This window comes from Carcharodon carcharias, chromosome 4 (assembly GCF_017639515.1).
Source record: "Carcharodon carcharias isolate sCarCar2 chromosome 4, sCarCar2.pri, whole genome shotgun sequence".
Lineage (NCBI taxonomy): Eukaryota > Metazoa > Chordata > Chondrichthyes > Lamniformes > Lamnidae > Carcharodon > Carcharodon carcharias.
The window spans coordinates 51,806,226-51,833,852 of record NC_054470.1 but is presented as its reverse complement, the minus strand read 5'-3'; the positions used below and the strand labels follow the sequence as shown (position 1 = coordinate 51,833,852).

General features: G+C 42.1%; 1 protein-coding gene across 1 annotated transcript in view; it reads left to right on the top strand.

Moving 5' to 3' along the window:
• The first annotated feature begins 381 nt into the window (after window positions 1-381).
• The window catches only part of carm1l (coactivator-associated arginine methyltransferase 1, like), a 124,434-nt gene continuing 97,188 nt past the window's right edge, over window positions 382-27,627 (top strand). The window contains exons 1-2 of the mRNA XM_041185716.1: window positions 382-640; window positions 24,698-24,823. Coding sequence (XP_041041650.1) covers window positions 484-640; window positions 24,698-24,823 — 283 coding nt within the window. The 5' untranslated portion in view covers window positions 382-483. The remainder of the gene's footprint in view (window positions 641-24,697; window positions 24,824-27,627) is intronic.

Here is a 27,627-nt window from a genome sequence, read left to right as displayed (position 1 = left end):
TTAACTTTAAAATACTGAGTGAGGGACATTATGAAAAATAGCCAAAGGCTGTCCAACGTCATGGGTGTGCCTTTGTATTTCTCAATGCATTCTTAACCAAATATTTATTCTGCTCATTTTTTGAGGGGGTAAATTGCGAATCTGTTCCACCTGCTCTCCTCTCCATTACTTGTGTGAATGTGAATTAAAATTATATCTTTCATTTGTTGTAAAAGGCTTGTTGCTTTTACAGGCTTGGTGTTGTCCATACTGTGATGGGTGAAAATCCCCATGCTGTGTCAGTGAGATGCTGGGAGCCGGTCCCTGGGAAGCTCCTGCTGCAGCAGCTGGTTTGTGCAGCTTCAGGACACCGGCTCCGCCAGTAGGGGACGGAAGATGTCCAGCTTTCCCGAGCCTGCACAGTTCTTGTTTTGATCGTGCTCAGGTTTGGCTGGCTGCTCCTTGCTCCAATCTGTCTTTGTACGTTTCTTCCTTCCTCTGCTGATGGCCACCTCGGTGCAGGAGCACAATGTCTCGCTGGTCTTTGTCAAGGAGGATCAGAAGGGAGGATTCCAGTTTTCCAACTCGTTGGAGAGTCATCAGCCGCTTAAACTGGAGGTGAAAACAGAGGAGGAAGGAGCGGACCTGCGGCTGATTGACGGTAAGTTTATTTTTAGCTGAGCGCCGAGATGCTGCGAGAGTGACCTGGTCATGGGTTTGGTTCAATTTGAATGACAGAGCATCAGATATACTGCAGTTACCAACGTTAAACCATAAATCGTAGTTAGATTAGATTAAACTCATTCTGACCAACTCAATAGTGCAGCCTTAGACGTAATGCATGGAACTCTACCCGCTCCATTTTATTTTTCACTCTCGGCTATAGACTAGTGGAAACATCTTCTGCTAACGTTAAGAAGGACTCCATATGAAGTTGAGAAAGTTCTCACATTATCCAGTGGATTAACTAATCGTCAGGCCGAAGTTATACCACGATAGTGTGAATTCAGACTGGATTATTACGGGGGATCCAACTTCAATCGTAAAAAAAAACAACTGGTTCACTTATGTCCTTTAGGCTGCCCTTACCCGGCTTGGTCTGTGTATGACTCAGACACACAGTAATGTGGTAGCCTCTGAAGAGGCCTAGCACGCCTCTCAGTTGTATGAAAAGCTGCGATTGATGTAGGCTGCAGGGGTTTGAGGTGAATGCTCACCTGAAACTACTTGGCGTTGTGCAGCGGTCGTAATTGTAACCTCGTCGTAACTTGGAGGAGTATCAGGTATTCAAATTCAAAGTCACTGTATTTTGAAATGCTTACATGATCTCATGATAATTAAGGATGAGGGAAGAGATTTATCTCAGTTTTCTATATACTCATCAGCTTTATCTCCACTTTATAGCATTGTTACTTTTTAAAAGGATTTCAGGGTTTTTGTCTTTGCTACCGTGTGGAACTATATTCCAAGTGTTGATAATTCTTTGTAAGGAATAATTTTCCAATGATATTGGTCCTAAATTTCACATTCACTGGTTTGAACTTGTGTCCCCTTGCCCTACTTTCTTGCTTTAAAGTAATGTTCTGGATTTTCCTTTCCCATCGCCTTAACCTTCATAGAAGCCTCTATAAGCTACCTTCTTTCTTGCATTTATATAGCACCTTTTTAAAAACTAAAATGTCCTAAGGCATACCACGGGCATGTTTTCAAACAAAATTTAATGCACATGATGATAAATTAGCCAGAGGTCAACTGTAAGAAGTGTCTTAAAGGAGAAGGGAGAGGTAGAGTGATTTAGGGAGGGAATCCAGAACTTAAGGCCTAGGCAACTAATGCTGTGGTGAGCATTTAAAAATTGAGGATATGCAAAAGACCAGTGTCAGAGGAGTACAGAGATCTTGGAGGGGTGTATGGCTGGAGAAGATTACAGAGTTAGGGAGGGTTGTAGGGGCTGGAGGAGGTTGTAGAGATGGGGATGATCGAGGCTATGGAGGGATTTGTAATTCAAAATGACAATTTTATATAGGAGGTGTTGCCAACCCCAGAGCCAATGTAGGTCAGTGAGCACAGTTGATGTGTGAATAGGATTTGCTGTGAGGCAGAATATAAGGCATTGGAATCTTGGGTTAGCTCAAGGTTACAGAGGCCACCCAGGAAAGCATTGGCATAGACTTGTGGTAACAAAGCCATGGATGAAGATTTTATCATCAAATTATCTCTGATTCAGCCCTAGCTAGTAATGTTGCTAAAGTGGAAGTAGGCAGTTTTTGTGATGGAGTGGATATGGGATCGGAAGTTCAGCTCGGGTCAAATAGGTGGTCACATTTCAAACTGCTGGTTGGACATCAGACAATGGCCAGGGACAGGGATGCAGTCGGTGGACAGGCAACAGATTTTGTGGCAGGGACCAAAAGTCTTTCCAATATTTAATTTAAAAAAGCCAGGGGTGCTGGTGGGGCTGTTGAGAGGTGGAGGTGAGTTAGGGCTGAGTGTAATCATCCTGTAGATGGAATCTGAGTTGTATTTCTCAATGATGTTGCTGGGGTCTGCACGTAGATAAAAAATAGGAGGAGGCCAAGGTTAGATCTTTGGGGAACTCGAGGCATCAGTGCAGGAACAGGAATAGAAACCATTGCAGGTGATTCTCTGACTTTGCCTGGATAGAAGGGAATGGAACCAGGCGAGGGCAACCGTGTCAAATGCTGCAGACAGGTCAAAAAGGATAAAGGAGGATTGTTTACCAGGTTTTTCCAGACTTTCCTTATAACTGTGACCTTTGATACTCAGGATTAGTCTTGTGGCTCTTCTCTGCAATGCTTCCACTGCATGATTGTCTCCCTCGTGTCTCAGCAACCAGAACTAAATGTATTTCTCAGGATGCAGTCTGATCAGAACACTGTATAGTTTGCTCTAACATGTATTCTACTGTTTTGGCTACATTGTTCAATATTCTGTTGGTTTTGTTTGTGACTACTCTGCATTGGTTGGACACGTTTAGCATCAAGTCAATGAAGCCTCCCCAGTCTCTATCAGCTTCTTTCTTGGCTATTTCAATACTATTCACAAAATACTTCTCTTCGAATTATTGTACATGAAGTACTTTAGGGTGTTCCTGAGAAATGTGATGAGTTGTTTTATAAATGCAAATCTTTATTTGCATTATTGTCATTTGACATATATAGTGGTCATGGAAGTTCTAGGGATCAATTCAAATCATTATTGTGTTGATAATCATGTAAAAGTACACAGAGATATTTAACAGATAGAACCTGCTTTACTGACAGCTACACTGATAAAGGATTTCAAAGCTCAGTAAAAACACCCTGTAAAATTAAAATGTGTTTTACTTAATAAAAAATACTCTGTAATCACAAATAAAATTCGGTGACAGTACAATTCAAATTGTGAGAGAAGATTATTTTAGCTGAACTCCCTCTTGATATATGTGTTAATAAGATTTAATGGTACCTTTATGGAATAAGTCACATGCAGCCTAGATGATCCATCCCAAACATTCTTTTATTCAGAGGTCTCCTGTGTGGATCTTCGGAAGGATCAAGAATCGCTATTTATTTCAGCGAACCTTCTGATTCAATTTCTACAGCTTTATTAATCCTGCTCTCCCTTTTGTAATTTGAAAGCTAGTCTTTCCCCTTTCCCTTTCATAGTTGTTTAGTTCCATCCTCATTGCTCTTTTGACCCTCTGCACAATTTTAGTAATGTATCAGGTGTAGCAGACTCCTGTGTTTCAGTGTAGGTGAAGGGCTAAGCACTACTTTGTTCCAGAATTTGCTTCAGTGTTCCATGAGAGTGAGCCCTTCCTTCCTACACCATCCTGCAGGCACATGTTGATCTTCCTCTCCTAAACCTGTTTACTACGCAGCACACGAGCATTTCTACCTTTCGGGTCTTGTTTATCAATCTTGTGCCACATTCGTCCTGCAAGATCTAAAACTTCTAAGTCAATGGTTCTTCAAGCGAATAGTGAGGTATTGGAAGTTGGAAATGCACAAAACTCCAGAATTGGAGCAGTGCAGATATTTCTGAGGGTTGTAGGGTTGGAGGAGGTTACAGAGATAGGGAGGAGTGAGACCATTGAGAGATTCAGATACAAATAGAAGAATTTTAAAATTGAGGCATTGCCAGACCAGGAGCCAATGTACAAAAGCAAAATACTGTGGATGCTGGAAATCTGAAGTAAAGACAAAAAATGCTGGAAATACTCAGCAGGTCAGGCAGCATCTGTGGAGAGAGACAGAGTTAATGTTTTACCTCGAGCTTTCATCAGAACAGAAGGAAGATAGAAATGTAAGAAATTTTAAACCAGAAGAAGTGTGGGTGGGGTTGGTAGTGATGGAGGGAGTGGGTGGTGGTGGGGTGTATGGCGGTGGCGAGGGGATTGTGTGGCAGCGGTGAGGGGGGTGGATGGTGGTGGCAAGCGGGATGTGTGGCAGTGGACAATAAGAACAAAAGGGAAAGTCTGTAATAGGATGGAGGGCAGGAGAGATTAACAAACAAAAGATTTCATGTTGCAAAATGCAGACTAGTAATGGGTATAGTACAGAAACAAAGGCTATGTTCAGATGAGATGTGAATGGCTATATAGCAGCTATTTGAATGTAACTTGAAGGTATAAAGAAAAAAGATAGCAAAAAAACCCAAAAAAACACAGAACAAGATGGCAGCAGAGGTTATGATCTAAAGATGTTGAACTCTATATTGTGTCCAGAAGTTTGTGGAATGTCGAGACGAAAGATGAGATGCTGTTCCTTGAGCATGCATTGAACCTCACTGGTACACTAGCAAGTGAAGGACAGAAAGGTCAGAGTGGGAGCAAGGTGGAGTTTTAAAATGACAAGCAACAGGAAGCTCAGGGGCATGCTTGTGGAATAAAAGGAGGTGTTCTGCAAAATGGCCAACCAGCCTATGTTTAGTCTCCCCAGTGTAGAGGAGACCACATTGTGAACAGCCAATACGGTATACAAAATTGAAAGAAGTACAAGTAAATTGCTGTTTCGTTTGAATGGTGCATTTAGGGCCTTGGACAATGAGAAGAAGGGAGGGGGTGAAAAGGCAAATGTAGCATCTCCTACACTTGCATGGAAAGGTGCTGTAGGGAAGGGAGGGGGTGGGTGACTGAGGAGTGGACCATGGTACCGTGGAGGGAAGGGTCCCTTCAGAATGCTGGAAGGTGGAGAGCCCTGTCAACCAAGTTGGGTGGGAATCTTTGGAGATGAAGGAAGGTTTGCGTCATCAGAACAGATGCAACAGAGACTGAGAAACTGGAGAATGAAATGGATCCTTTATAGGAAGCAGGTGTGAGGAAATGTTGTCAAGATAGCTGTGGGAATCCATGGATTTGTAGAGAACATTAGTAGATCTTCAGAAATGGAGACAGAGAACTTGAGGAAGGGAAGGGAAGAGTCAGAGATGGGCCAGATGAAGGTGAGGGAAAAGTGGAATTTGGAAACAGTGAAATTTTCTTTTTCATGGCAAAAGCACAAGGCGGCACTAATAGAGACATCATTGCACTGAAAAAGGAGATGGGGTGCGGGTAGGGGCCAAGTAGGAACCACTGGTCAGCAAGCACAAGGGTGATGTGTGAATGGAGCTTGATGTGAGGATATGGGCAGAAGAGTTTTGGATGCATTCAAATTTATGGAGGGTAGAAGAAATTAAGAACTGCATATCCAAATCCTCCGGTGCCACCAAGTTAGGTGGTACGGTAAATAGTGTAGGTGGGAGCAGAAAGTTGCAGAGAGGACAATGATAGATTATGTGAGTGAGCAAAACTGTGGCAGATGGAGTTCAATATGGGGAAGTGTGAAGTCATGAACTTTGGACCTAAGACAGATAAAAGAAAATATTTTCTGAATGGTGGGAGGCTAGGAACTGTGGAGGAGCAGAGATTTAGGGGTCAAAGTACAGAAATCACTAAAGGCTACTGGACAGGTACAAAAAGTTAAGTTAAAAGATTACTGGAATGTTGATCTTTATTTAAAGGGCCTGGAATACAAAGGGATGGATATTGTGTTACAGTTGCATAAAGCTGTGGTAAGACCCAATTTAGAGTATCCTGTTCAATTCGAGAGGCACCACACCTCAAGAAGGATACATTGATGTTGGGAGGGAGTGCAGCACAGATTTAACAGAATGATACCTGGGCTAAAAGGGTTTATTACGAGGATATTTATTGAGTATAAAGATAAAATGATGATCTAATTGAAGTGTTTAAGGTAATTAGAGGAGTTCATAGGGTAGATAGAGGGAAACTATTTCCTTTGAGAGCGGGGATCAAGCGGACATAACTCTAAAAGTAGTACCAGCTGTTCAGGTATCAGGTAGTGTTATGGCACAGCCGATGGTAAATGCTGAGTTGTTGAAATCATAAAGGGAAACTTGAAAGAACTGCCACAACTTGTTTTGCAATTTGTATAAACTTTGCGATGCTTTGAATTCAGTAGTTATAAGGCCACCAAGTTTTATATGTTTTTACAAAACTAGATTAAACATTTATTAATAAGAGAAATGATTTTAAACACATACATAGATCTACAAATTACTACTGTGATAACTTCTAAATCCCCTACTTAATCTGACTCCCAGTTACACTTCCGTTAAGGCAACAGTAAGACACAGATTTTAAAAGACCCAGGCAAGTTGACACACAATACCCTGAACCAGTCGAATTCAAAATGAGTTTTCTTAACTTCAGTTCTTTGAAAACAGCAGCTTGAGGCATAGATGCTAAAGGCTTTTCACACCTGTTAGATCTTAAAAATGCCTACCCTTACACACAGCCTTCGCTTCTTTATACATATTTTCCCCTTTGAATGCAAATGCCTGTTGTTTCACTATGTCTTTGGACTTTATCTTTCTGATAATAAAAATCTCTCAAAGCATTAAGTTTTACCAGTAATTTTTGGGAAAAATAAACACGCTGTTTCTGAACTTCACCTGGCTAGGTGATACATTTCACTCCCTCTTTTGAAAACAATCTACTCTGGTTTATTTAAAAATACAAATATCCTTTTACACCGTACATTCTAAACTTCTCCTATGTTTACATCAAAGCCAGCTGCCTTTAACCCAATTAAGCCTCACACGCATACACAATGCAGACACAGATACCAATATTTTACAATAAATTCCAATAACATTGTGAGAATTATTATATTTTCCTGACAGGTAGCCCCTCTTCAAACAAAGTGTATAGCAGAAACCTGAAATCCTTTCTTGCTGACAGTCCCTACACCCATCTACCTCCCTTCAAAAAACAGATCTGGAGGTGATGTGGGATGCTGGGCATTGGGATTGAAAATTTTGAAACTGAGAATGATGAATTTTTGTTAGGAAAGTGTGTCAAAGGTTATGGAACCAAGGTGGTTAGATGGAATTAAGATCATAAATGAAATCGGTCATAAATGAACTGAATGACAGGACAAACTTGAGCTGGATTGTCGACTTCTCTTCTGCTGTCACCTCAGACTACTTCAGAATTTATAGCCATAATTAGCCCGCAAAGACAATACAGTTTTTGACACAACAATAGTTAGTTTTCCTTCAACTATCTGTCCTCTTATGGTGAGTAGTAGACATTAAAACAGTTTACGTAAAGTTGCTAACTTCAGATCCTTTCATCACAAGTTTTCATTGCTGACATAATAGTTGAAATGACTTAACCAGCAATTAACTTATTTTCATAAGATTGTTAACATATCGATAAGATTAGTAACGTGTCGATATAATTTAAGATCAGAGATGTGTTGACAATTTAGATTCTACTGACCTCACAAACTCACCACTGCCCAAGCAGTTTTTTTTTTAATGGGGATTTCGCTGGCATTTATCACCCATCCTCAATTGCCCTTGAGAACTGAGTGGCTTGCTAGGCCATTGCTGTGGGTCTGGAGTCACATGTAGGCCAGACCAGGTAAGGACGGCAGATTTCCTTCCCTGAAGAACATTAGTGAACCAGATGTTTTTCTTATGACAAGCACTTCATGATCATCATTATAGATCTTTTATTGAACTCAAATTTCACCATCTGCCTTGGTGGGATTCGAACCTGAGTCTCCAGAACATTACCCTGGGTCTCTGGATTACATATACAGTGACACTATGCCACTGCCTACCCCAGTACAGTACATGTAGATTAGTTCATGCTCTGTTTCTCGGATTTGCCAGCAACATGTAGATGGAAGTAACTATTTATTGCTTGCTTAGCAGCCATGCTTGGGGAAGTTAGCAAAAAATTTTGCGATCTTGATGACTGGTCGATAATTTCTGTGCCAATCATATCAGTCAAAGTAAAATCAATAGAAAACTAGAAAATTCAAAATGGAGGCGTGATTATGGTTAGCTGTTCTTTTCTTGCTTATGTTAGAATTGAAGCTGCTAATTTAGTAATTACTTTTGCTAATGTAAATGACCAATGTCTTATGAAACTGTTTCTCCAAGATCAACAGTACTTCCTGCCATTTTTTATTCTGTAATCTTCCACATTGGTATTTTGGGGTAAGAGACTTTCAGAGGCAAAGATCTTCCTGGATTTCAACCTCTTGGTGGTGAAATGTATCCATGCAGGGGGTGTCAAGGATCATGTACCTGTTTTTGCATGTTCTCTTATTTTTTTAACTTGAAGTGATGGTGATGCAATTTCCAGGCTTCAGTATGACAAGAGTGAGGGAGTCAAAGTCCCTGTGGTGATCTGAGAGGGTTGAATGACTTTTCTATCAATTTGTGTTCATAGTTTTTGAGCGTGATTCAATTACACCACAGTACTCCACAACTGGGTAACACAAAATGAGACTAGTTGTTCTTTGGGATAACATCAGTAGGTTTTTAAGGAGTGGCGATGAGGATGAAAGATTGCATTATATTTTATGCACAATCTTAATGAAGCACAAGTCCTTTGTTTATTATCTAAATGCACAAGTATTGAGGCACAAGCAGGGTTGTTTTCTCCAGCAGCAGACACCATTTCCCTGATATTACAAAAATGAGCATGCTGGGAGGGACAAAATTAAAGAGTCTTCGAGACAAAAAAATAAAATCCCACATACACCATGCTTTGTGTTTTTGAGTAATCACTTTTCCATTGCCTCACTCTCGGCTGTTTCACAGACAGACGGCAACTATGGTTCAATTGGTAGCACTGTCTAGTCAGAAGGTTGTGAGTTCAAGTTCCACTCCAGAGACTTGGCACAAAATCTAGGTTAAAACTGACAGTGCAATACTGAAGGAGTGCTGCACTAGTTCTGATGAGACGTTAAGCCAAGGCAACATCTGCCTTCTCAGCTGAACATAAAAGATCCTTTGACGGTATTTCACATCCTGCCCCTTGTACCCAAAGATCTGTGGGTCTAGAATCGGCCTGTTAACCCCCATTAAGACCCATGGCAGAAACTTGCAACCTGAGGAGGCATCATCCTTGAATTGATCGATAGCCAATAATTTCAAGAAGGACAAGGAAGTACTCCCTGGTTTCCTGGTCAGTATTTATCCTTCAGATACATAAAAACATAGAAAATAGGAGCAGGAATAGGTCATTTGGCCCTTCAAGCCTGCTCTGCCGTTCAGTATGATCATGGCTGATCCTCTACCTCAACGCCGTACCCCTGCGCTCTCCCATATCCCTTGATGCCTTTAGATAGATTTCTGGACTCTGTGTCCTTCTTAAATATATTCAGCGATTTGGTCTCCACAGCCTTCTGTGGTAGAAAATTCCATAAGTTCACCACCTTCTGAGTGAAGAAGTTTCTCTACAACTCAGTCCTGAATAGTCTACCCCATACCCTGAGACTGTGACCCCTTGTTCTACAAACCGCACCCAGAGGAAATATCATCTCTGCATTCGGTCTGTCCATCACTGTCAGAATTTTATATGTTTCAATGAGATCTCCTCTGATTTTTGTAAACTCCAGTGAATACAGGCCTAGTCGCCCCAATCTCTCCTCATAAGACAATCCTGCCATCCCAGGAATCAGTTTGGTGAAGCTTCGCTGTACTCTCTCTATGGCAAGTTTATCCTTTCCTAGGTAAGGAGACCAAAACTGTGCACACTGCTCCAGATGTGATCTCACCAAGGCCCTGTACAGTTGCAGTAAGACATCCTTGCTCCTGTACTCGCATCCTCTCACAGTGAGGGCTAATGTTACATATGCCTTCTTAACTGCTTGCTGCACCTACATGCTTGCTTTCAGTGATTAGTGTGCAAGGACACTCAGGTCCTTTATACATAAACATTTCCCAATCACCAAATAAATAATACTCTGTCATTCTGTTTTTCTTGCTGAAGTGGATAACTTCACACTTATCTATTTATACTGCATCTGCCATGTATTTGACCACTCACTCAACCTGTCGAAATTGCCTTGAAGCCTCTTAACACCATCCTCATCAATCATATTCACATTCGCTAACATCACTAAAACATGTTATCTGGTCATTTTCATGCAAAGTTTTTCTTCTTCATTTTTTTTTTCTTATTCATTCATGGGATGTGGATGTCACTGGCTGGGCCAGCATTTATTGTCCACACCTAATTGTCCTTGAGAAGGTGGTGGTGAGCTGCCTTCTTGAACCACTGCAGTCCCTGTGGTGTAGGCACACCCACAGTGCTGTTAGGGAGGAAGTTAAAGGATTTTGACCCAGTGACAGCGAAGGAACGGTGATATATTTCTCAGTCAGGATTGTGCGGCTTGGAGGGAAACTTACAGGTGGTAGTGCTTTTGACCTTTTAGATGGTAAAAGTCGGGATTTGTAAGGTGCTGTCTAAGGAGCCTTGGTGAGTTCCTGCAGTACATCTTGTAGATGTTACACACTGCTGCTACTATGTGTCAGTGGTGGTGTGAGTGAATGTTTGAGGAAGAGGTGCCAATCAAATGGGCTGCTTTGTCCCAGATAGTGTTGAGCCTCTTGAGTGTTGTGGGAGCTACATTCATCCAGGCAAGTGAAGAGTATTCCATCACACTCCTAACTTGTGCCTTGTAGATGGTGGACATGCTTTAGGGAGTCAGGAGATGAGTTACTCACCGCAGATTCCTAGCCTCTGACTTCCTCTTGTAGCCACAGTATTTATATGGCTAGTCCAGTTCAGTTTTTGGTCAATGGTAACCTCCAGGGTGTTGATAGTGGGAGATTCAGTGTTGATAATGCCATTGAATTTCAAAGGGAAATGGTTAGATTCTCTCTCGTTGAAGATGGACATTGCCTGGCACTTGTGTGGCATGAATATTATTTGCCACTTGTCAATCCAAGGCTGGATATTGTCCAGGTCTTGCTGCATTTGGATATGGACTGCTTTCAGTATCTGAACATGTGGGGACCGATGCCTGTTGGACAGATCATCAAGCTGTTTGATCAGTGATGAACATCCACCTAGCACCAAGATATCACAAGGCTCAAAAGTGCAAGAAGATCAATGCCTCAGCCCTAAAACAGCCTGATTGAAGAGAGGCATTCCATGTGCAGTTCACAAGAATCTGGAAAACCTTCACAAATCCAAATCAATTTCAGAACAGTGGGATCAGATAAAGTTAGCTGTACTAGAGTCCTGTGTCCAGACCATCAGGTACAAGCATTGTCGTCATCAGTATGCATTCAGTGAAAACGATGCAGAAATATGTGACCACCTGGAAGAAAAACAAGCAGTCTTTTGTTACCTGATGGAACAACCCAAGGTCGCAGTTCAAGAAGGCAGCATTCCAACAACTCAAGGCTGACACCCAAAGACAAATCCGGAATTAAAGGACATGCGGTGGGAAGAGAGATCCTGAGAGATCAAACAGTCTGATCATCTTTGTGACATGTGAAACTTTTTTAAAGCCATCAGGTTGTTGATAGTGCCAAAATTTTGCATCATGACCATGGTGTGACCCGCAATTTCAGAAGCCCTTTTTAAGGATGCTTGACATTGTCTTTGGAAGATTTTTGGTGATGCCAAAAGTTGAAGCAAAACCTCCCAAATGGGGTAATGAAGGATGTGAGCATCTTAGATTCTTCATTAAGGGGTAGTTGTCAAAAATCTCTATTTGCATTTATCTTTGTGAAGATTGAAGTCGTTCCCAATTTAGCTAAGCTCTCATCCACAGATGACATAGGATGAACTTCATATTCAGCTGTGTGAGATCCACACTAATTCTGATAGACCTGTTAGGTTTTGGCACTGGGACCATCCCCGAGCACCAACTTGTTGGCTCTGTCTCAGGTGAAATAACCCCCTGCTTCAGCATAGTCACTTTCTTCTTTACTTTTGGCAAGTGTGGATCAGAAACTTTTTTCAGTGTACACAGGCGCACTGGATTCATATCAGGACGTTCTGTGGTAAGACCTCTTCAGCTTTCCAAGTCCTGAGAACAGCTGTGCGAATTCAGCTCTGATGTTTTTTGGCTGATTGTCTGAGCTTTCTAGTTCCTCTAGTCTAAATCATTTGCAAGTCGATACAGGCTGCATTTCTGCTCAAATGAGCAGCTGTGGTTCTGAGTCACATACAATGTTTCTATGAATTCTTTCACTTGCTATTGAAGGGTTTCCTTCAGTTCTCCCATGACCTTGAGTTCTATCCTTCCCGGCCTGTACAATTTTTTGCATGGTGGCTGAAGAGAGCTTCTTTGCAACCCACAATTCAGCATCTGAAAGGACTAAAACTGCTGCAGCTGCATCTAACATAAAGTGCGTCTTGTTTCCCTCTACTAAGATATCAGCACTCTAGCAGCTTTCGCTTGGCCCCTGGATCTTTCCAAGGAAAGGCACCTCAATATCATGGATATCATCTACTTCATGGATGTTTCACCTTTTGAAGGTGTCCCTTTGTGCATATTCTGTACAGGCTTCTACCTGTGGCATGGAGCTGGAAGTGGCCCATCTTTCCGCATAAATGACATTTGACCTCATTGGCAGGGCAGTTTTCATGCCTGTGTATTTCCCTGCCACACCAATTAGTTAGCTTGAGCTGTTGATGGACACCCTTCCTGGCTTTTTTTACAACAGATTTTCTCTTTTTTATATTTGCCATACTCTAGTGAGTCAGCTGTTTTTGAGATAGGGTTCTCCTTGTCACCTCGAACCACAGATTGATTCTGTTTCTAGACCTCAGTTTGATTGTTCAGTTGAATTGTCTTTGCTAAGATTAGATTATCTCTTGACTGCAAGCGGTCAGACAAGGTATCATCCAACAATGCCATGACAATTCTGTCCCTGGCCAGTTCATCTTTCAATCTTTGTCTCAGTCCTCTACAAGTCCATACAGGTCATTTATGAAAGCATCAACACTTTCCCCTTGACATTGGGTACGTTTGTTAAATTTAGCCTGTTCAACAAAGGTATTCTTTCTCAGATTGAAGATTGTATCAAATCCTTTGATTACTTTTTAAAAATTAATTCACAGGATGTGGGCTTCGCTGGCTGGGCCAGCATTTATTGCCCATCCCTAGTTGCTCTTGAGAAGATGGTGGTGAGCTCCCTTCTTGAACTACTGCAGTCCATGTGGTGTAGGTACATCCACAGTGCTGTTAGGAAGGGAGTTCCAGGATTTTGACACAGTGACAGTGAAGGAACAGTGATATATTTCCAAGTCAGGATGGTGAGTTACTTGGAGGGGAACCTCTAGGTGGTGGTGTTCCCATCTGTCTACTACCCTTGTCCTTTTAGATGGTAGTAGTGGTGGGTTTGGAATGTGCTGTCTAAGGAGCCTTGGTGAATTCCTGCAGTGCATCTTATTGATGGTACACACTTCTACTGTATGTCAGTGGTGGAGGGAGTGAATGTTTGTGGATGTGGTGTCAATCAAGCTGGCTGCTTTGTCCTGGATGGGGTGTCAAGCTTCTTGAGTGTTGTGGGAGCTGCGCTCATCCAGGCAAGTGTGGAGTATTCCCTCACACTCCTGACTTGTTTTGGGGAGTCAGAAGGTGAGTTACACATTCCTCTGATCTGCTTTTGTGGTCACAGTATTTATATGGCTAGTCCAGTTCAGTTTCTGGTCAATGGTAACTCCCAGGATGTTGATAATGGGGGATTCAGTGATGGTAATGCCATTGAACATCAAGGAGTGATGGTTGGATTCTCCCTTGTTGGAGATGGTCATTGCCTGACACTTGTGTGGTGAGACTGTTACTTGCCACTTGTCAGCCCAAGCCTGGATATTGGCTGGTCTTGCTGCATTTGGACATGGACTCAGTACCTGAGGAGTCTAGAATGGTGCTGAACATGGCGCAATCATCAGCGAACATCACCACTTCTGACCTTATGATCGAAGGAAGGTCATTGATGAAGCAGCTGAAGATGGTTGGGCCGGGGACACTATACTGAGGAACTCCTGCAGTGAAGACCTGAGCTGAGATGACTGACCTCCAACAACCACAGCCATCTTCCTTTTTGTTAGGTATGACTCCAACCAGCGGAGAGCTTTCCCCCCTGATTCCCATTAACTCCAGTTTTGCTACAGCTCCTTGATGCCACATTTGGTCAAATGCTGCCTTGATGTCAAGGGCAGTCACTCTTAACTCACTTCATCAAACATGGCTTTCTCCTCATCGATACCCTGGGTGATGAGGATATCGCCTGCACAACCACTCATCACTGATAATAGCATACTGGCATGCTAACTGTATGCCTTTGCAGCAAGGCCCAATGTGGTGTGAAATCCAGTAAATCTCCAGTGCCATTTTGGCCCTGCATGCTTCTGCTTGGTTGAGACCTGCAGCCTTCTCAAAGCTTTTGGACAATGGTGAAGTCTTCTCCATTACTATTTTTCATGCACTGCCACCATGCAATATTTTGGGTATTGTTAAAGTACTTAAGAATATGCAGAGGTGCATGAAAGAGGAGATTTATTGGAACACGTTTGACTGCTTTGGCTTACAACCTCATGGAAGACGTATGAGACCCAATCATGTGATGTTATATCACTTTCTGTGTTGATGTACACAGTATATGTATAGCATATTAAATGACAAGAATTAACCCATTAACAACCAATACAACACACCCCACTACAACTATAAATATACATGATCTAAAGTTTGTGGATAACTGCAATATCATTGCCCTCTCTGTATCAGATTTGAAAGCCACTCTTGAGTTCTTCAACTGTGTATACATGAAACACGTCCCATCCTTGATGGTTGCCAAAACAAAACTGATATATTTACCCACACCTGGTCAGCCAAATATTCCACCCCCCATATATGTTGAAGGAGGGACTCTGGAATATGTTGAACGCTCCCCATACTTTGACAGCCACCTCCCTCAAAAGGCAAGGAGATTCAACCCAGAATCAGCTGCACCAGTGTAGCCTTCTACAAACTATGGCAGCAAGTGTTTGGCAACAAAGACTTCTGCAAGTCAACAAAATCCTTAATATTGTTGGGTCCCTGGGACATGAAAAGAAAGCCAGAACCTTATTCTTCTCACTTTAAAAAAAAATAGATTTCCTGCAAACCAAAAAGATGGCTTCTACAAGTCACATGACCACATGGTTGGCCCTTTTCTCTGGGAGCTACCTCCAGGAGTTATAAGAACAAAGTAATTATTTTCTTAGCCTGTGTTGTCTCTCACATTGTACAGACCCCTTATAATCATGAAAACCAGGAGACTGGCACATTGAAACTCGTTATGCTTACAGAGGTGCTAACAGACTCACATCACACCTGGGATTGTTCAGGCCCATTTCAAAGGGAAACCAAAGTGATATCATTTGCATCTGCTAAGCTCACCTTGCTAACGGAGTCAGTGGGTCTGCCTAGACAATGGCTCCCTGACACGAGATCCTCCAATGTGTATGGGAACTCCTAAATGCCTAATGACTGGGATGTTATCAGTCCTGAAATATAAGCCAGTTCCAGACACTGCAAACATCTCTTTTGGAATTTATTGTGGAGAAAGAAGGTCACATGACTCGAGTGACCATTTTGAAATCTCTACATGCCTTTGAAAACTGCTGCTGCTTGAACATCAACTGCACAGAACTCCTGCAGCCTGGCTGAGAAAGCAATCGGTTACCACCTCTCGACTCCACGAAGCCTGCGTGATATTAAAAGCCTCTGATCCCTGCCTGCCAAGCAGTCTAAGCACAGAAAGCCCATCATGCTACAGCATAGTTTGTTCCAAGGATTTTTGTATTGTTATCTCCAACCAGAAACTCATCAGAACTGAACCCCGCCACGAAGGAAACACCCTCTGGACTTTGACTTCTCTGACTCTAGAAATCATGTGAACTAATCTTCATTTTTCTATCTCCACACCACGCCCCTCCAATACTGCGTGACCGTGTGAGAGAGGGAGACACTCCTCCCCCAGATTTTTGAAAGGAAATAAACTAACCTTCTGAGTTAATCATACCGTGAGTTTACTGTAGATTATTTGTAAATTGGTCACGCAAATTGAGGGATTAGGAAACCATGCCACCACATAAGTTAAAAATAATTCAAAGCACCTGCTTACCGACGTGTGATATGAAGAAATCATTGCAGTTTGCCTATCTTTCTCCTGCCCTTAGCAGTGACCAGAGCAGTTGTCATCATCAAGCTCCTATACTACAGCAAAAGCTGGACTGTGCTCGTCAATACATAAGAGTGCTAGAGAAATTCCATCAGCAATGCCTCCATCATATTTTCCAAATTCAGCGGGCAGATCATTGAACAAATGTTTACTGTCCTTCTTGAAGCCAGCACTCGGGCAAAACTCCTGGAAAATCAATTTTGATGGACTGGACACTGCCCGAATAGCTGAAAACCATCTCCCCCACAATGTCTGGTTCTCTAAATCCCAAATGGTCCGGAGAGGACAAAGAAAATGCTTCAAAGACACTCTGAAGCTTCCTTGAAGCACAACAGCATTGACATTAGTTACTGAGAGGAGCTTGCTGCCAATTGTTCAAAATAGCCATAACTTGTCCATCAAGCAGGAGCATACTTTGAGTTTCAATGCCAAAATGATGAGACAGAGAAAGAAAGAACAGGAAGCAAATCCTGCACTCCAGATCCCATTACCACATGGGATGTCCTTCCCCATGTGCCCAAAGATCTGTGGGTCAAGAATCGGCCTGTTAAGTCACATGAAGACCCATGGCAGAAACTCATGGTCCTGAAGAGACAACATCCTCAAATCAGGGGTGGCCAAAAAAATTTATCTTTATGATGAAGTGTGATATACTGGTTTTCTGTTTTGCCAGTATTGATTGGAAAGAGCTAAGGGTATGAATATGGTAAGATGAATCATTTTGTTTTTTAAAAAAATAATTAGTTTACAGGTTATGCGCCAGGTGTAGCGATGATGCAGTCAGCATGAAATGAAAGAGATGTCCAAATCTTTGATGCATCTTTATCTATGTTGATATTTTAATATTAGGCAGACAATGGCAGCATTGCAATTTCATCACTGTTGTAAGGAAACTCTGGCACAGGCATCACCACCGCCCTTTATGTTTTTAAACACTAAGTCATACAATAAAGTGGTTTTATTGAGAAGAATATTAAAAAATACCAGTGATTTGTAGGTGAAAATCCTGAAAGTAAGTTACTTGGGAATAATTTTGAGAGATTTCCCTAGTTCACTTTAATTTTATATTGTTTGTGCCAATTAGTTTATGTATTCTTCAGGCTTTTTTTCCATTTGCTTACAGTGGCATCAGTGACCTGTCAATAAAGCAATTGAACACTTAACTGTTTACCTATAAATGTTACTGTAGAATGATTGGGAACTTGGGGGGAACACAAGGGCAAGAAAGCAGAGGATAATAAAAGGAGAACGGAAAGGAAGGTGAATAAAAATAAGTGCAGATATTTGACAATTAATCCTTGATATTCCTATCTTTGATACTTTTGCCAAAAAAGTAGAGTAGAATGTGCTGAAAATGTGCTAACATTTGTGAAGGTAAATTCAGTCCCTGGAAGTATTTAATTATGGTGCTTTAAGAGGCAACTGTTTTGTGAGATCCATAGAGAGGATTGTTAACAAAATAAATGTACAATTAGGCTGTACTGTGTGTTTTTTTTTCATCCGAAGTGAACTGAGACAAACCTGGCTCCAATTGCAATGGAAACTGCTTTTTGCAAACTCGTTCATGAATACTGGTCTTGCTTTATTTGCTCTGAGGAATGTAGCCCAAGGGTAACTCTGCTGCCTGATATTTTATTGGACATGAGGTGGATAATCTTTCTTGATCGTTTTCCTTTCATGGTGGGATAAGATTATTGGCAGCAGTTTTATATTTAGTCACAATAACCAGCAAGTGTACAATCTACTTTCACCCTCAGCCCATCCAGATTATGTTGCACTTTGGCAAATTTTTGTGCTACGTGAAAGCAACATACTGAACTATGGCACAAAAGAAGCTTTGAATTTGTAGTTCTGATGGCCCAAAAATGTGAACGAAGACTGAAGTGAGTTCGTATACTGACAGGCTTGCATTCATCTAGCACCTTATAACATCTCTCAGAAACAACTAAAAATACTTCTTTAAAAATTCATTTAATGGTATGTGGGCATCACTGGCTAGGCCAGCATTTATTGCCCATCCCTAATTGCCCTTGAGAAGGTGGTAGTGAGCAGCCTTCTTGAGTTGCTGCAGTCCCTGTGGTGTAGGTACACCCACAGTGCTGTTAGGAAGGGAGTCCCAGGATTTTGACGCAGTGACAGTGAAGGAACGGTGATATATTTCCAAGTCAGGATAGTGTGTGGATTGGAGGGGAACTTGCAGGTGGTGATGTTCCCATCTATCTTCTGCCCTTGTCCATCTAGATGGCAGCCGTAGGGGGTTTGGAAGGAACTTAATGAGCCTTGGTGAGCTTCTGCAGTGCATCTTGTAGATGATACACACTGTTGCTACTGTGCGTCGGTAGTGGAGGGAGCGAATGTTTGTGGAAGGGGTGCCAATCAAGCAGGCTGCTTTGTCCTGGATGGTGTCGAGCTTCTTGAGTGTTGTTGGAGCTGCACTCATCCAGGCAAGTGGAGTATATTCCCTCACACTCCTGACTTGTGCTTTGTAGATGGTAGACAGGCTTTAGGAAGTCAGGAAGTGAGTCACTTGCCGCAGGATTCCTAGCCTCTGACCTGCTCTTGTAGCCACAATATTTTTATGGCTAGTCCAGTTCAGTTTCCTGTCATTGGTAACTTTCAGAATGTTGATAGTGGGATATTCAGCGAAGGCAATGCCATTGAATATCAAGGGGCGATGTTTAGTTTCTCTCTTGTTGGAGATGGTCATTGCCTGGCACCTGTCTGGAGTAAATGTTATTTACCACTTGTCAGCCCATGCCTGGATATTGTCAGGTCTGACTGCATTTGAATATGGACTGCTTCAGTATCTGAGGAGTCGCGAATGGTGCTGAACATTGTGCAATCATCAGTGAACATCCCCACTTCTGGCTTTATGATGGAAGGAAGGTCATTGATGAAACAGCTGAAGATGGTTGGGCTGAGGACACTATCCTGAGGAACTCCGGCAGTGATGTCCTGGAGCTGAAATGATTGATCTCCAACCACCATAGCCATCTTCCTTTGTGCTAGATATGACCCCAACCAGTGGAGTGTTTTCCACCTGATTGCCATTGACTCCAGTTTTGCTAGGGTTCCTTGATGCCACACTGTCAAATGCTGCCTTGATGTCAAGGGCAATCACACTCACCTCACCTCTGATGTTCAGCTCTTTTGTCCATGTTTGAACCAAGACTGTAATGAGGTCAGGAGCTGGGTGACCCTGGCAGAAGCCAAACTGAGCATCAGTGAGCAGCTAATTGCTAAGCAAGTGCCACTTGATAGCACTGTTAATGGCCCCTTCCATTGCTTTGTTGATGATCAAGAGTAGGCTAATAGGGCAGTAATTGGCCAGGTTGGATTTGTCCTGTTTTTTGTGTATAGGACATACCTGGGCAATTTTCCACATAGCTGGATAGATGCCAGTGTTGTAGATGTATTGGAACATCTTGGCTAGGGGCACAGCAAGTTCTGGAGCACACGTCTTCAGTACTATTGCCGGAACATTGTCAGGGCCCATAACATTTGCAGTATCCAGTGCCTGTCAGCCGTTTCTTGATATCACGTGGAGTCAATTGAATTGGCTGAAGACTGGCATCTGTGATGTTGGGGACCTCCAGAGGAGGCCGAGATGGATCATCCTCTTGGCACCTCTGGCTGAAAAATGTTGTGAATGCTTCAGTCTTTTGCACTTCTGTGCTGGGCCCCTCTATCATTGAGGATGGGGATATTTCTGGAGCCTCCTCCTCCAGTGAGTTGTTTAATTCTTCACCTCCATTCACAACAGGATGTGGCAGGACTGCAGAGCGAAGAACTGATCCATTGGTTGTGGAATTACTTGATTCTGTCTATCGCTTGGATAAAAAAGCAAAATACTGCAGATGTTGGAAATCTGAAATAGAAACAAAAAATGCTGGAAAAGCTCAGCAGGTCTGACAACATCTGTGGAGAGAAAGACAGAGGTTAATATTTCGAGTCCATATGACTCTTCAGAGCTAAAGAGCAGTAGAAATGTGGTGAAATATATACTGTTTAAGGGGGCTGGGACAGGTGAAGCTGGATAGAAGGCCAATGATAGGTGGAGGCAAAGGAGAGATTGCGAAAGATGCCATAAACAAAAGATCAAAGGGTTGTTAATAGCGGTGATACTGGTGATGGTTCTGATGAAAAATCTATTGACCATTACACTTTAAAGACTGTTGAGCTGCCATTAGAGTAAATTCATCAACTTTGATACTGCCTGTTTCACTGATAACTGGTACTTCTATTCCAAGTAATTTGCCTGAGCTGTATTCAAGCTAAACTGGTGTTCACTCAAGTTATACTTTCCTTCAGAGGTCAGCCTTCCTTTTGAGTTGTTCTGCCACTGTTAGTTTCTGCCAGACTGAGACAACATGCAAAACCTGGGCCAGTCAGGAGCCTTGCAGTCCGAACCATAAAACTATTGTCAACTACTGTCAGGGGGCTAAGACCTAACATGTATATTATAAAAATATATCGTGTATCCTTATGGCTAATTTCCAAAATGTGAAAAACTGGGCAATGACCTTTTGAAATGGCTGAAGCTATGTCTGGCTGTGCCCCTGAACAAAAGGGGCTATTTGGCAGTATCAAAGAGGTTTTTGCACCTCCATTGTGGAGTATTTTAAAGCAACACTCAACACAGGCTCTTTCGTTCAAACATCAAGCATTATTTTTTACACCAGTGGGGAGACGATCTCTACTGGTAAACCAGGAGACTTTTCCAACAATACAGAGTTTCAAGCAGTTTATATACTATTCTAATTGTGTTATGATCACAACAGACTTGATACCATTAGAAGGACTGGAATTCAGGACGTCACAACAATGAACACAGGATAACCACCTTCATGTAATCTAATTAAGAAATGGAGGAGGCCATTGTCACAACCAAATGCCCAAGACAACGTCCCTGTCATGGAAGGAGAGAAATCTTTTATATAAAGGTCAACTTTGGAGCCAGGGATAGGGCATCTTGGTTGGATCCATTGTTCTCAGTTGTGGAAATCACATCAGTACTGAGCAGGTCTGTCCAGAACAGAGCTGCTGGATCAAAGTGGGTGCTAAGCACCAATCACTCAGCAAGATGTCACTCACACATCTGCAAAAAAATTGCTTTGTTGCTTTGCACCTAATAAGCTTAATGTTCGAGAATCATTTTAACCCCATAATTGTTGTACAGCTCCAAACCCCCACATCACAAGTCGTTATCTCTGAAGACCCCATGTGAGCTGCAGAGATTAAATTCAAAGGGAACTATACAGAGACCATCTACATTTTATAATCCAGGCCTGGCCAACCAGTGCCAATTCCTCTGCTAGGACAAAGGACCTAGACAAAGGGATACACCCCCTTTGTCAAAGCCAAAGTGGAAAAGTGGGAGTCATGTGACATGTGACAGCTGGTGGAACCGGTAATATTGCCTTGCGGATCTGAAAAGCTCAGTCTGCCATCTTTCCATCTACCAAGTAGCAGCACAGAATGAGGCCCTGTTCAGGTTGGAATGCCTGGCCCCATCTACACTGTTTCCAGTGGAACTTCTTTACCATTGCCTACAAGACTGATTCAACTTTGTGTGCCTATCTCATCGTAGAAGTCAACTCTGCTGGAAAAGTGAATCATCCAGAATTAGTTCAGCCTGCTGATCTCTGTGAAGGAATACACCATTGGAATTTGACTCTGGATTCTGGACTCAAGTGAATCAATTCTTCTCTCTGTAGACTTTGCCCTGTAATCTTTCTATATCTATCCCTCTTTTACTATATGAATGCATAGGGGAGCTATGTACCAACACCACACACCCCCCCAACCCAATCACCCTTTGTGTGTTAGAGAGTGTGCAAATAAACAAATCCCTTTTGAGTTCATCCTATCTCAAGTTTGCTTTGGGGTTGTTAATAGAAATTGGATCACACCAAAACCAATGGGTTGGGAAATACACCACCACTTATAAAAGGGGAAGCATATCAGAACCCCTTTCTGTTTATGGATGGGTGTGAGAGAAGAAACTAGGTATGTTTAAATTAAATCCCCTCCTGTCTGTAACACTATGCTTGATGAAAACTACTGGATTAAAAATAGATAAAATCTTATTAAATGCCAGCTCTGATTGGAATGATTTAAAAGATATAGAATAGTTCAATTTCAGATGTCTGTTCTTAAGTTTTATTGAGTGACTCTTTCACCCCATTGAGTGAATACAAGTGCCAGTAATTGAAACACTTTCCAATGTTGGGCTCCGTGTCAGGCTCAAGCACTCTCAGGTCAGGTATAACATGAGCCAAATAGGGAGTAAAAGTCTGGAGGCAGACTTACAAAATTGCCAAAGTGGAACTCTGTATGTCATAACTGCATATCAAGAATTTGAGTGTGGGAGTTAGCAGACCAGACATGATGTTCTGTACATTAATCCTAATTTCTCATGCTCTTTATTTTACTCACGCTGACTTTTTCACTAACATTATTAGCAGGAAGAATCTTCATTAACATCCTTGTTAATTGTTTCATTTGTAAATTTCCCCTTCTTCTAGTTTTCTCCTGTGTTGACTCCTTAGCGAGTTATGGTTTCATGGGCATTTAGTACCCCCTCATCAAGTTCTCCCTCCTCGTGTGTAAGCTTAAGCAGCTATTCAGTTGCATGGTGACATCACAGTTGGGTCTGATCCTAATCCTGTGCTCACCCAACATTCATGCACTGGGCTCAACAATAGGTAGTAATCACAAACAGGAACGCTGGCTAAACTTCCCTCCCTAATCTGGGGATAGCAAAGCCAATTTTTAACTTCTTTAATGCTGTCTTAACTGAGATCAGCTTACTCAGCACTTTACTTTGAACCGGGGTCGTTGCTGATCTCTATGGCTTTGTTATTCACTAGTTGATTTTGTTTGTTGGTCCATAGCATAGGCCTTTGAATTTCGGGTTCTCCTGGCTGTGGTTCATTACTATGCCAGATGGCGTACTGAACTGCGAAGCCATCGGGAAGCTCTATTAATCCGTATTAACTGAAGCTACCAAGAGCATAGTTGAAACCAATTAACAGCTGTTCATTTCCAGTTATAGGATTGGCATGTGTGATATCTTCGGTACCTTATTTGTACATGTTAACTTATGTAACTTATGCAATGCATGTAATATTTTCACAAAACTTCTACAAGATGGTCAGTTCATTGTCTTTTAAGGAAGTATTTGTAGGGCTATGCCTCTTCACAATAGTATGGAGGGATTTGGTTGCATTATGGGGTGGGTCTAGAGGGAAAAGCAGCAAATCACAATGTTATTTTAGTCCTGAGGCATTTTAATGATGAATAGAGTGTGACAACAGGCTGTTGAACTCTTGAACGATAGTTTGTTAGCCAGATTCCCTCAGTTATTTGTCATGTGTCAAAGTAAGAAGAGGAAACACACAGCTGTCGTACTTTTGTCAGTAGCTGTGTGGTGCCTGTGAACTAGGTAACATACAGACCACCAGATCGGCTCTGTTCAGTTATCAGTTAGAAAATCTGAAAGGTTTGCAGAAGCCAGTGAAAATTTCAATGAAAGAAAACCAGCTCCTCTCGTGATGATGGACGGAGAGATTTTAAAGGTTCTGTCAAATGTAATCTATTGACATTGGTGAACGTGAGTTTCATAGATAGTTGGGGTTTGCAGAGTACAATTTTCAAACCAAGCCAGCTGCAATGGAAAATGAATATTGCTGGCTGCGATTTCGAATTCCTACACTCTGTGAATGAATTAAATTTTTAAAAATATATTTTGTAAACCCCTGGTTTTGGTCTTCCTGAAAGGTTGGAAGCATCATCTCTACGTATACCTTATTGAACCCTTTCATAATTTCAAAGCTATATGCTTCTTAACTTATTTAAAACTGCCAATTGAGCCTTACAAGCAGATTTTATTGTGACTCCACAACTACATCAGCTGAGCCAGGACGTCACTGGTGCCCAGAAATATGCCTCATGCTTATGCACACATGGAAACGATGATTCCAAAGCATCCGTAAACTCAGAATTACACATGACAACAACACACATTCTGTTTGCCCATTTAGAAATGCTGTTTGTGCACTGCAGTTGGTTTTGTGGAAGGAACAGAATGTAGCTGACACTGTCATAAATTTAAGAAGTTAAAAAGAACTTGAATATACAGCTGGCGCCATAGCACAAGATGCAAACTAAATGGGAACCAAGGATATGTTTTGATATAAGATTTTGTTTCTTTCAGGAAATGGAGTGTGTGTATTCAAATGTTCCATGAACCGTGAGACAGAAAGCTGTCGTGTGGGGAAACAAGCCTTTCTCATTACAGTGGGATACAGCAGCGTGCTACTTCAGTTTAAATCACTTAATGGTGAGTATTGATTAAGGGCATGTTCCCTCTGTTCTGACAGTACTCTAGATGGTGTCATAGCTATGGAACAGCATTTTAGTTCCAGGGTCCTGATCCTGATACCAGGCCGAACTCCGGGTCGAGAACCCAGAAATGTCCGCAGCAGGACCCTGGAGGAAATTTTTGAGAAGGCCGCCAATTAAGAGCTCAACCCCAGAAGCCACCTTCCTGAAAATAGGCCGGAGACTTTGAACAGGCCTGCAGACCGGCACATTTGCCACCAAACCCACCTCTGTCTTGGGATGAAAATTCAGCCCATAATATCTAGATGTGATGTAATAACTTGAACCTGTATGTCCTCTAGTGAGTTATTTTGCAGCCATGTTGAATTGTTTGGTGCTCACAATCCTCCCATTTTTGGCTGAATCTAAAATTTTCCTGTCTGTGTTTTGAGTACCACGTTAAACTTTATGTTTACCCATTCAAGGCATTATGATGCCAGAACAATTGACTTCTGAAAATTTGCTTAAGTGATATTGCACTTCTGGTCCTGGTACTGATACGTTCAGACCTGTGTAAGAATTGTTCTTGGATGACACACTGCTCAATATCAGGCCATCCTACTAAATGGCTTAATCCTGACCAAGGGCCTTGGGACCTTGCAGGCTCTACAGGCAGAAAAGAAAAATGGCAGCACTGTAAGAGCAACCCACAGTCCTTCCCTGATGGCTGCTTCCCTGCATTTTAACCTGCGGTTTATTTTGTGTTCCCAAAGTAATGACCTACTGCAGGCTGGAAGTACTAAAACAATCAAATGACTGGCCCTGTGTTAACATGTAAGGTGTGACCAGTACTCAAGCAGTCCTCATATCAATGCTGTTGAAAGGTCATGAGGACTCAAAACGTCAACTGTGCTCTCCTCCGCCAATGCTGCCAGACCTGCTGAGTTTTTCCAGGTATTTCTGTTTCTGTTTTGGATTCTCAGCATCTGTAGTTTTTTGCTTTTATCTCAAGAAGTCATTATCTGCTGAAATGGATCTCTTAGTTTAGGTGTTTTTATTGGTGCAAAGGCATTATTTGCTTTAGGATCTTTGGATCAATATGGGCTTCTGTAAATGGCATGTTTACAACCACTTCAATATGTAAACATATGTTTTGTTTTTTAATTTTTAAAACTTGATTTGGACCTTGTCCCTAACTGATGACCATTGTAAGCTGAAGCTCTCAAAAACTGTTCACTAATATTAAGTGTGCCAAACATCTGAGTCATTCCTAAACTAATGTCAGGTCCCAGTAGATGCAAAGACTTCACAACAAGAGGCAGTGTAGGAGATAATAGCTAATGCATCAATCAGATAACTCTGCAACGATGACCCCTGGTTTCTTTTCTCTACTGCAAACCGTTGTTTTAAACCGCTCTCACCTTCAACAAATGTCAGGGGCTCAAGGATTTCTTTGGTACTAGAGTGAGACCATCCAAACAGCTCCTTCTGCCTTCTTTCTTCCTTTCCCTAGCCCTCTAAGCCAAGCTTCTTCTAAGATTAGTTCCTGCCCTAGCCCTGAACTTGCATCTTTCTCCTGTTTCTCTCCTATCTCCCCCCATCCATTCTCTGAGCTCATCTTGTTGATGGCCCAACTCCTGCTTCTGCTCCCTCGACCCTATTCCCGCTAAACTGCTGACAACTGAACTTCTCTTCCTGACTCCCATGTTAGCTGATATTGCCACTAAGTCTCTCCCCTCAGGTACTATCCCACTTTTCTTCAAATCTGTCTTCCTCACCCCTCTCCTCAAAGACCAATCCTTGACCCCTTCATCCTTGAAAACAGCTGCCCTGTTTCCAAGTCACCTTTCCTCTACAAAGTCTTTCAACATGTTGTCACCTCCCAAATCCATGACCCTCTTTCCTGAACTCCATGTTTGAATTCCTTCAAAAGTACCGAAAAAGCTCTTTTCAAAGTCACCAACAACATTTTAGGTGACTGTGATAAAGGTAAACTATTCCTCTTCTTCCTTCTCAACCTGTCTGTAGCCTTTGACATGGTTGACCACACCATTCTCCTGCAACACCTCTCCACTGTCATCCAGCTGGTTGGGATTGCACATGCTTGTTTCTATTCTTATCTATCTACTCATAGCAAGAGAACACCATCAACAGTTTTTCTTCCCACTCCCGTATCATTATCTCTAGTGTTCCCCAAGGATCTAACCTTGGTTCTCTCCTATTTCTCACCTACATGTTGCCCTCGATGACATCATCCAAAAGCTTCATTTTTCACATGTACGCTAACAACGCACATGACCTCTCCACTGTCTTCAAATTGCCAAGACTGCTTGTCCAATATCTAGTACTGGAAAAGCAGAAACTTCCTCCTGCTAAACATTGAGGAGTCCAAAGCCAATGTCCTCAGTCCCTGACATAAACTCCATCCCTGTTTAAACTGCAGAGGAAAAGTTTGTTCTTGAATGCGGCCTAGTTTTCTGGGTCTCCCACAATCTCTCAGACTACAAATAACCTACTGGCCCGCACCTGCGTTTTGTGGTGGGAAGTGGAAATTTGTGAAATGGTAGATCACAACTGAAGATCCACAGAAACAGTCAGGTTAATCAGGAGGTAGTGGTTGTAGGTAGGTTGGTGGGAGCGGGTGCTGGTTAGGTGTGGTGTCAGAGATGATTGCACTTGGGGGATGGGTGACTTGAGACAGAGAGGCTCAAGGTCACTCCTGCTTCTCATTGTCTCCGAGGTTCCATTTAAAAATTAATGAAAGAAAACCTATTTAAGTCTCTCATAGCCACGATATCTGGGATTCTGGAAGCCAAAAAGTCA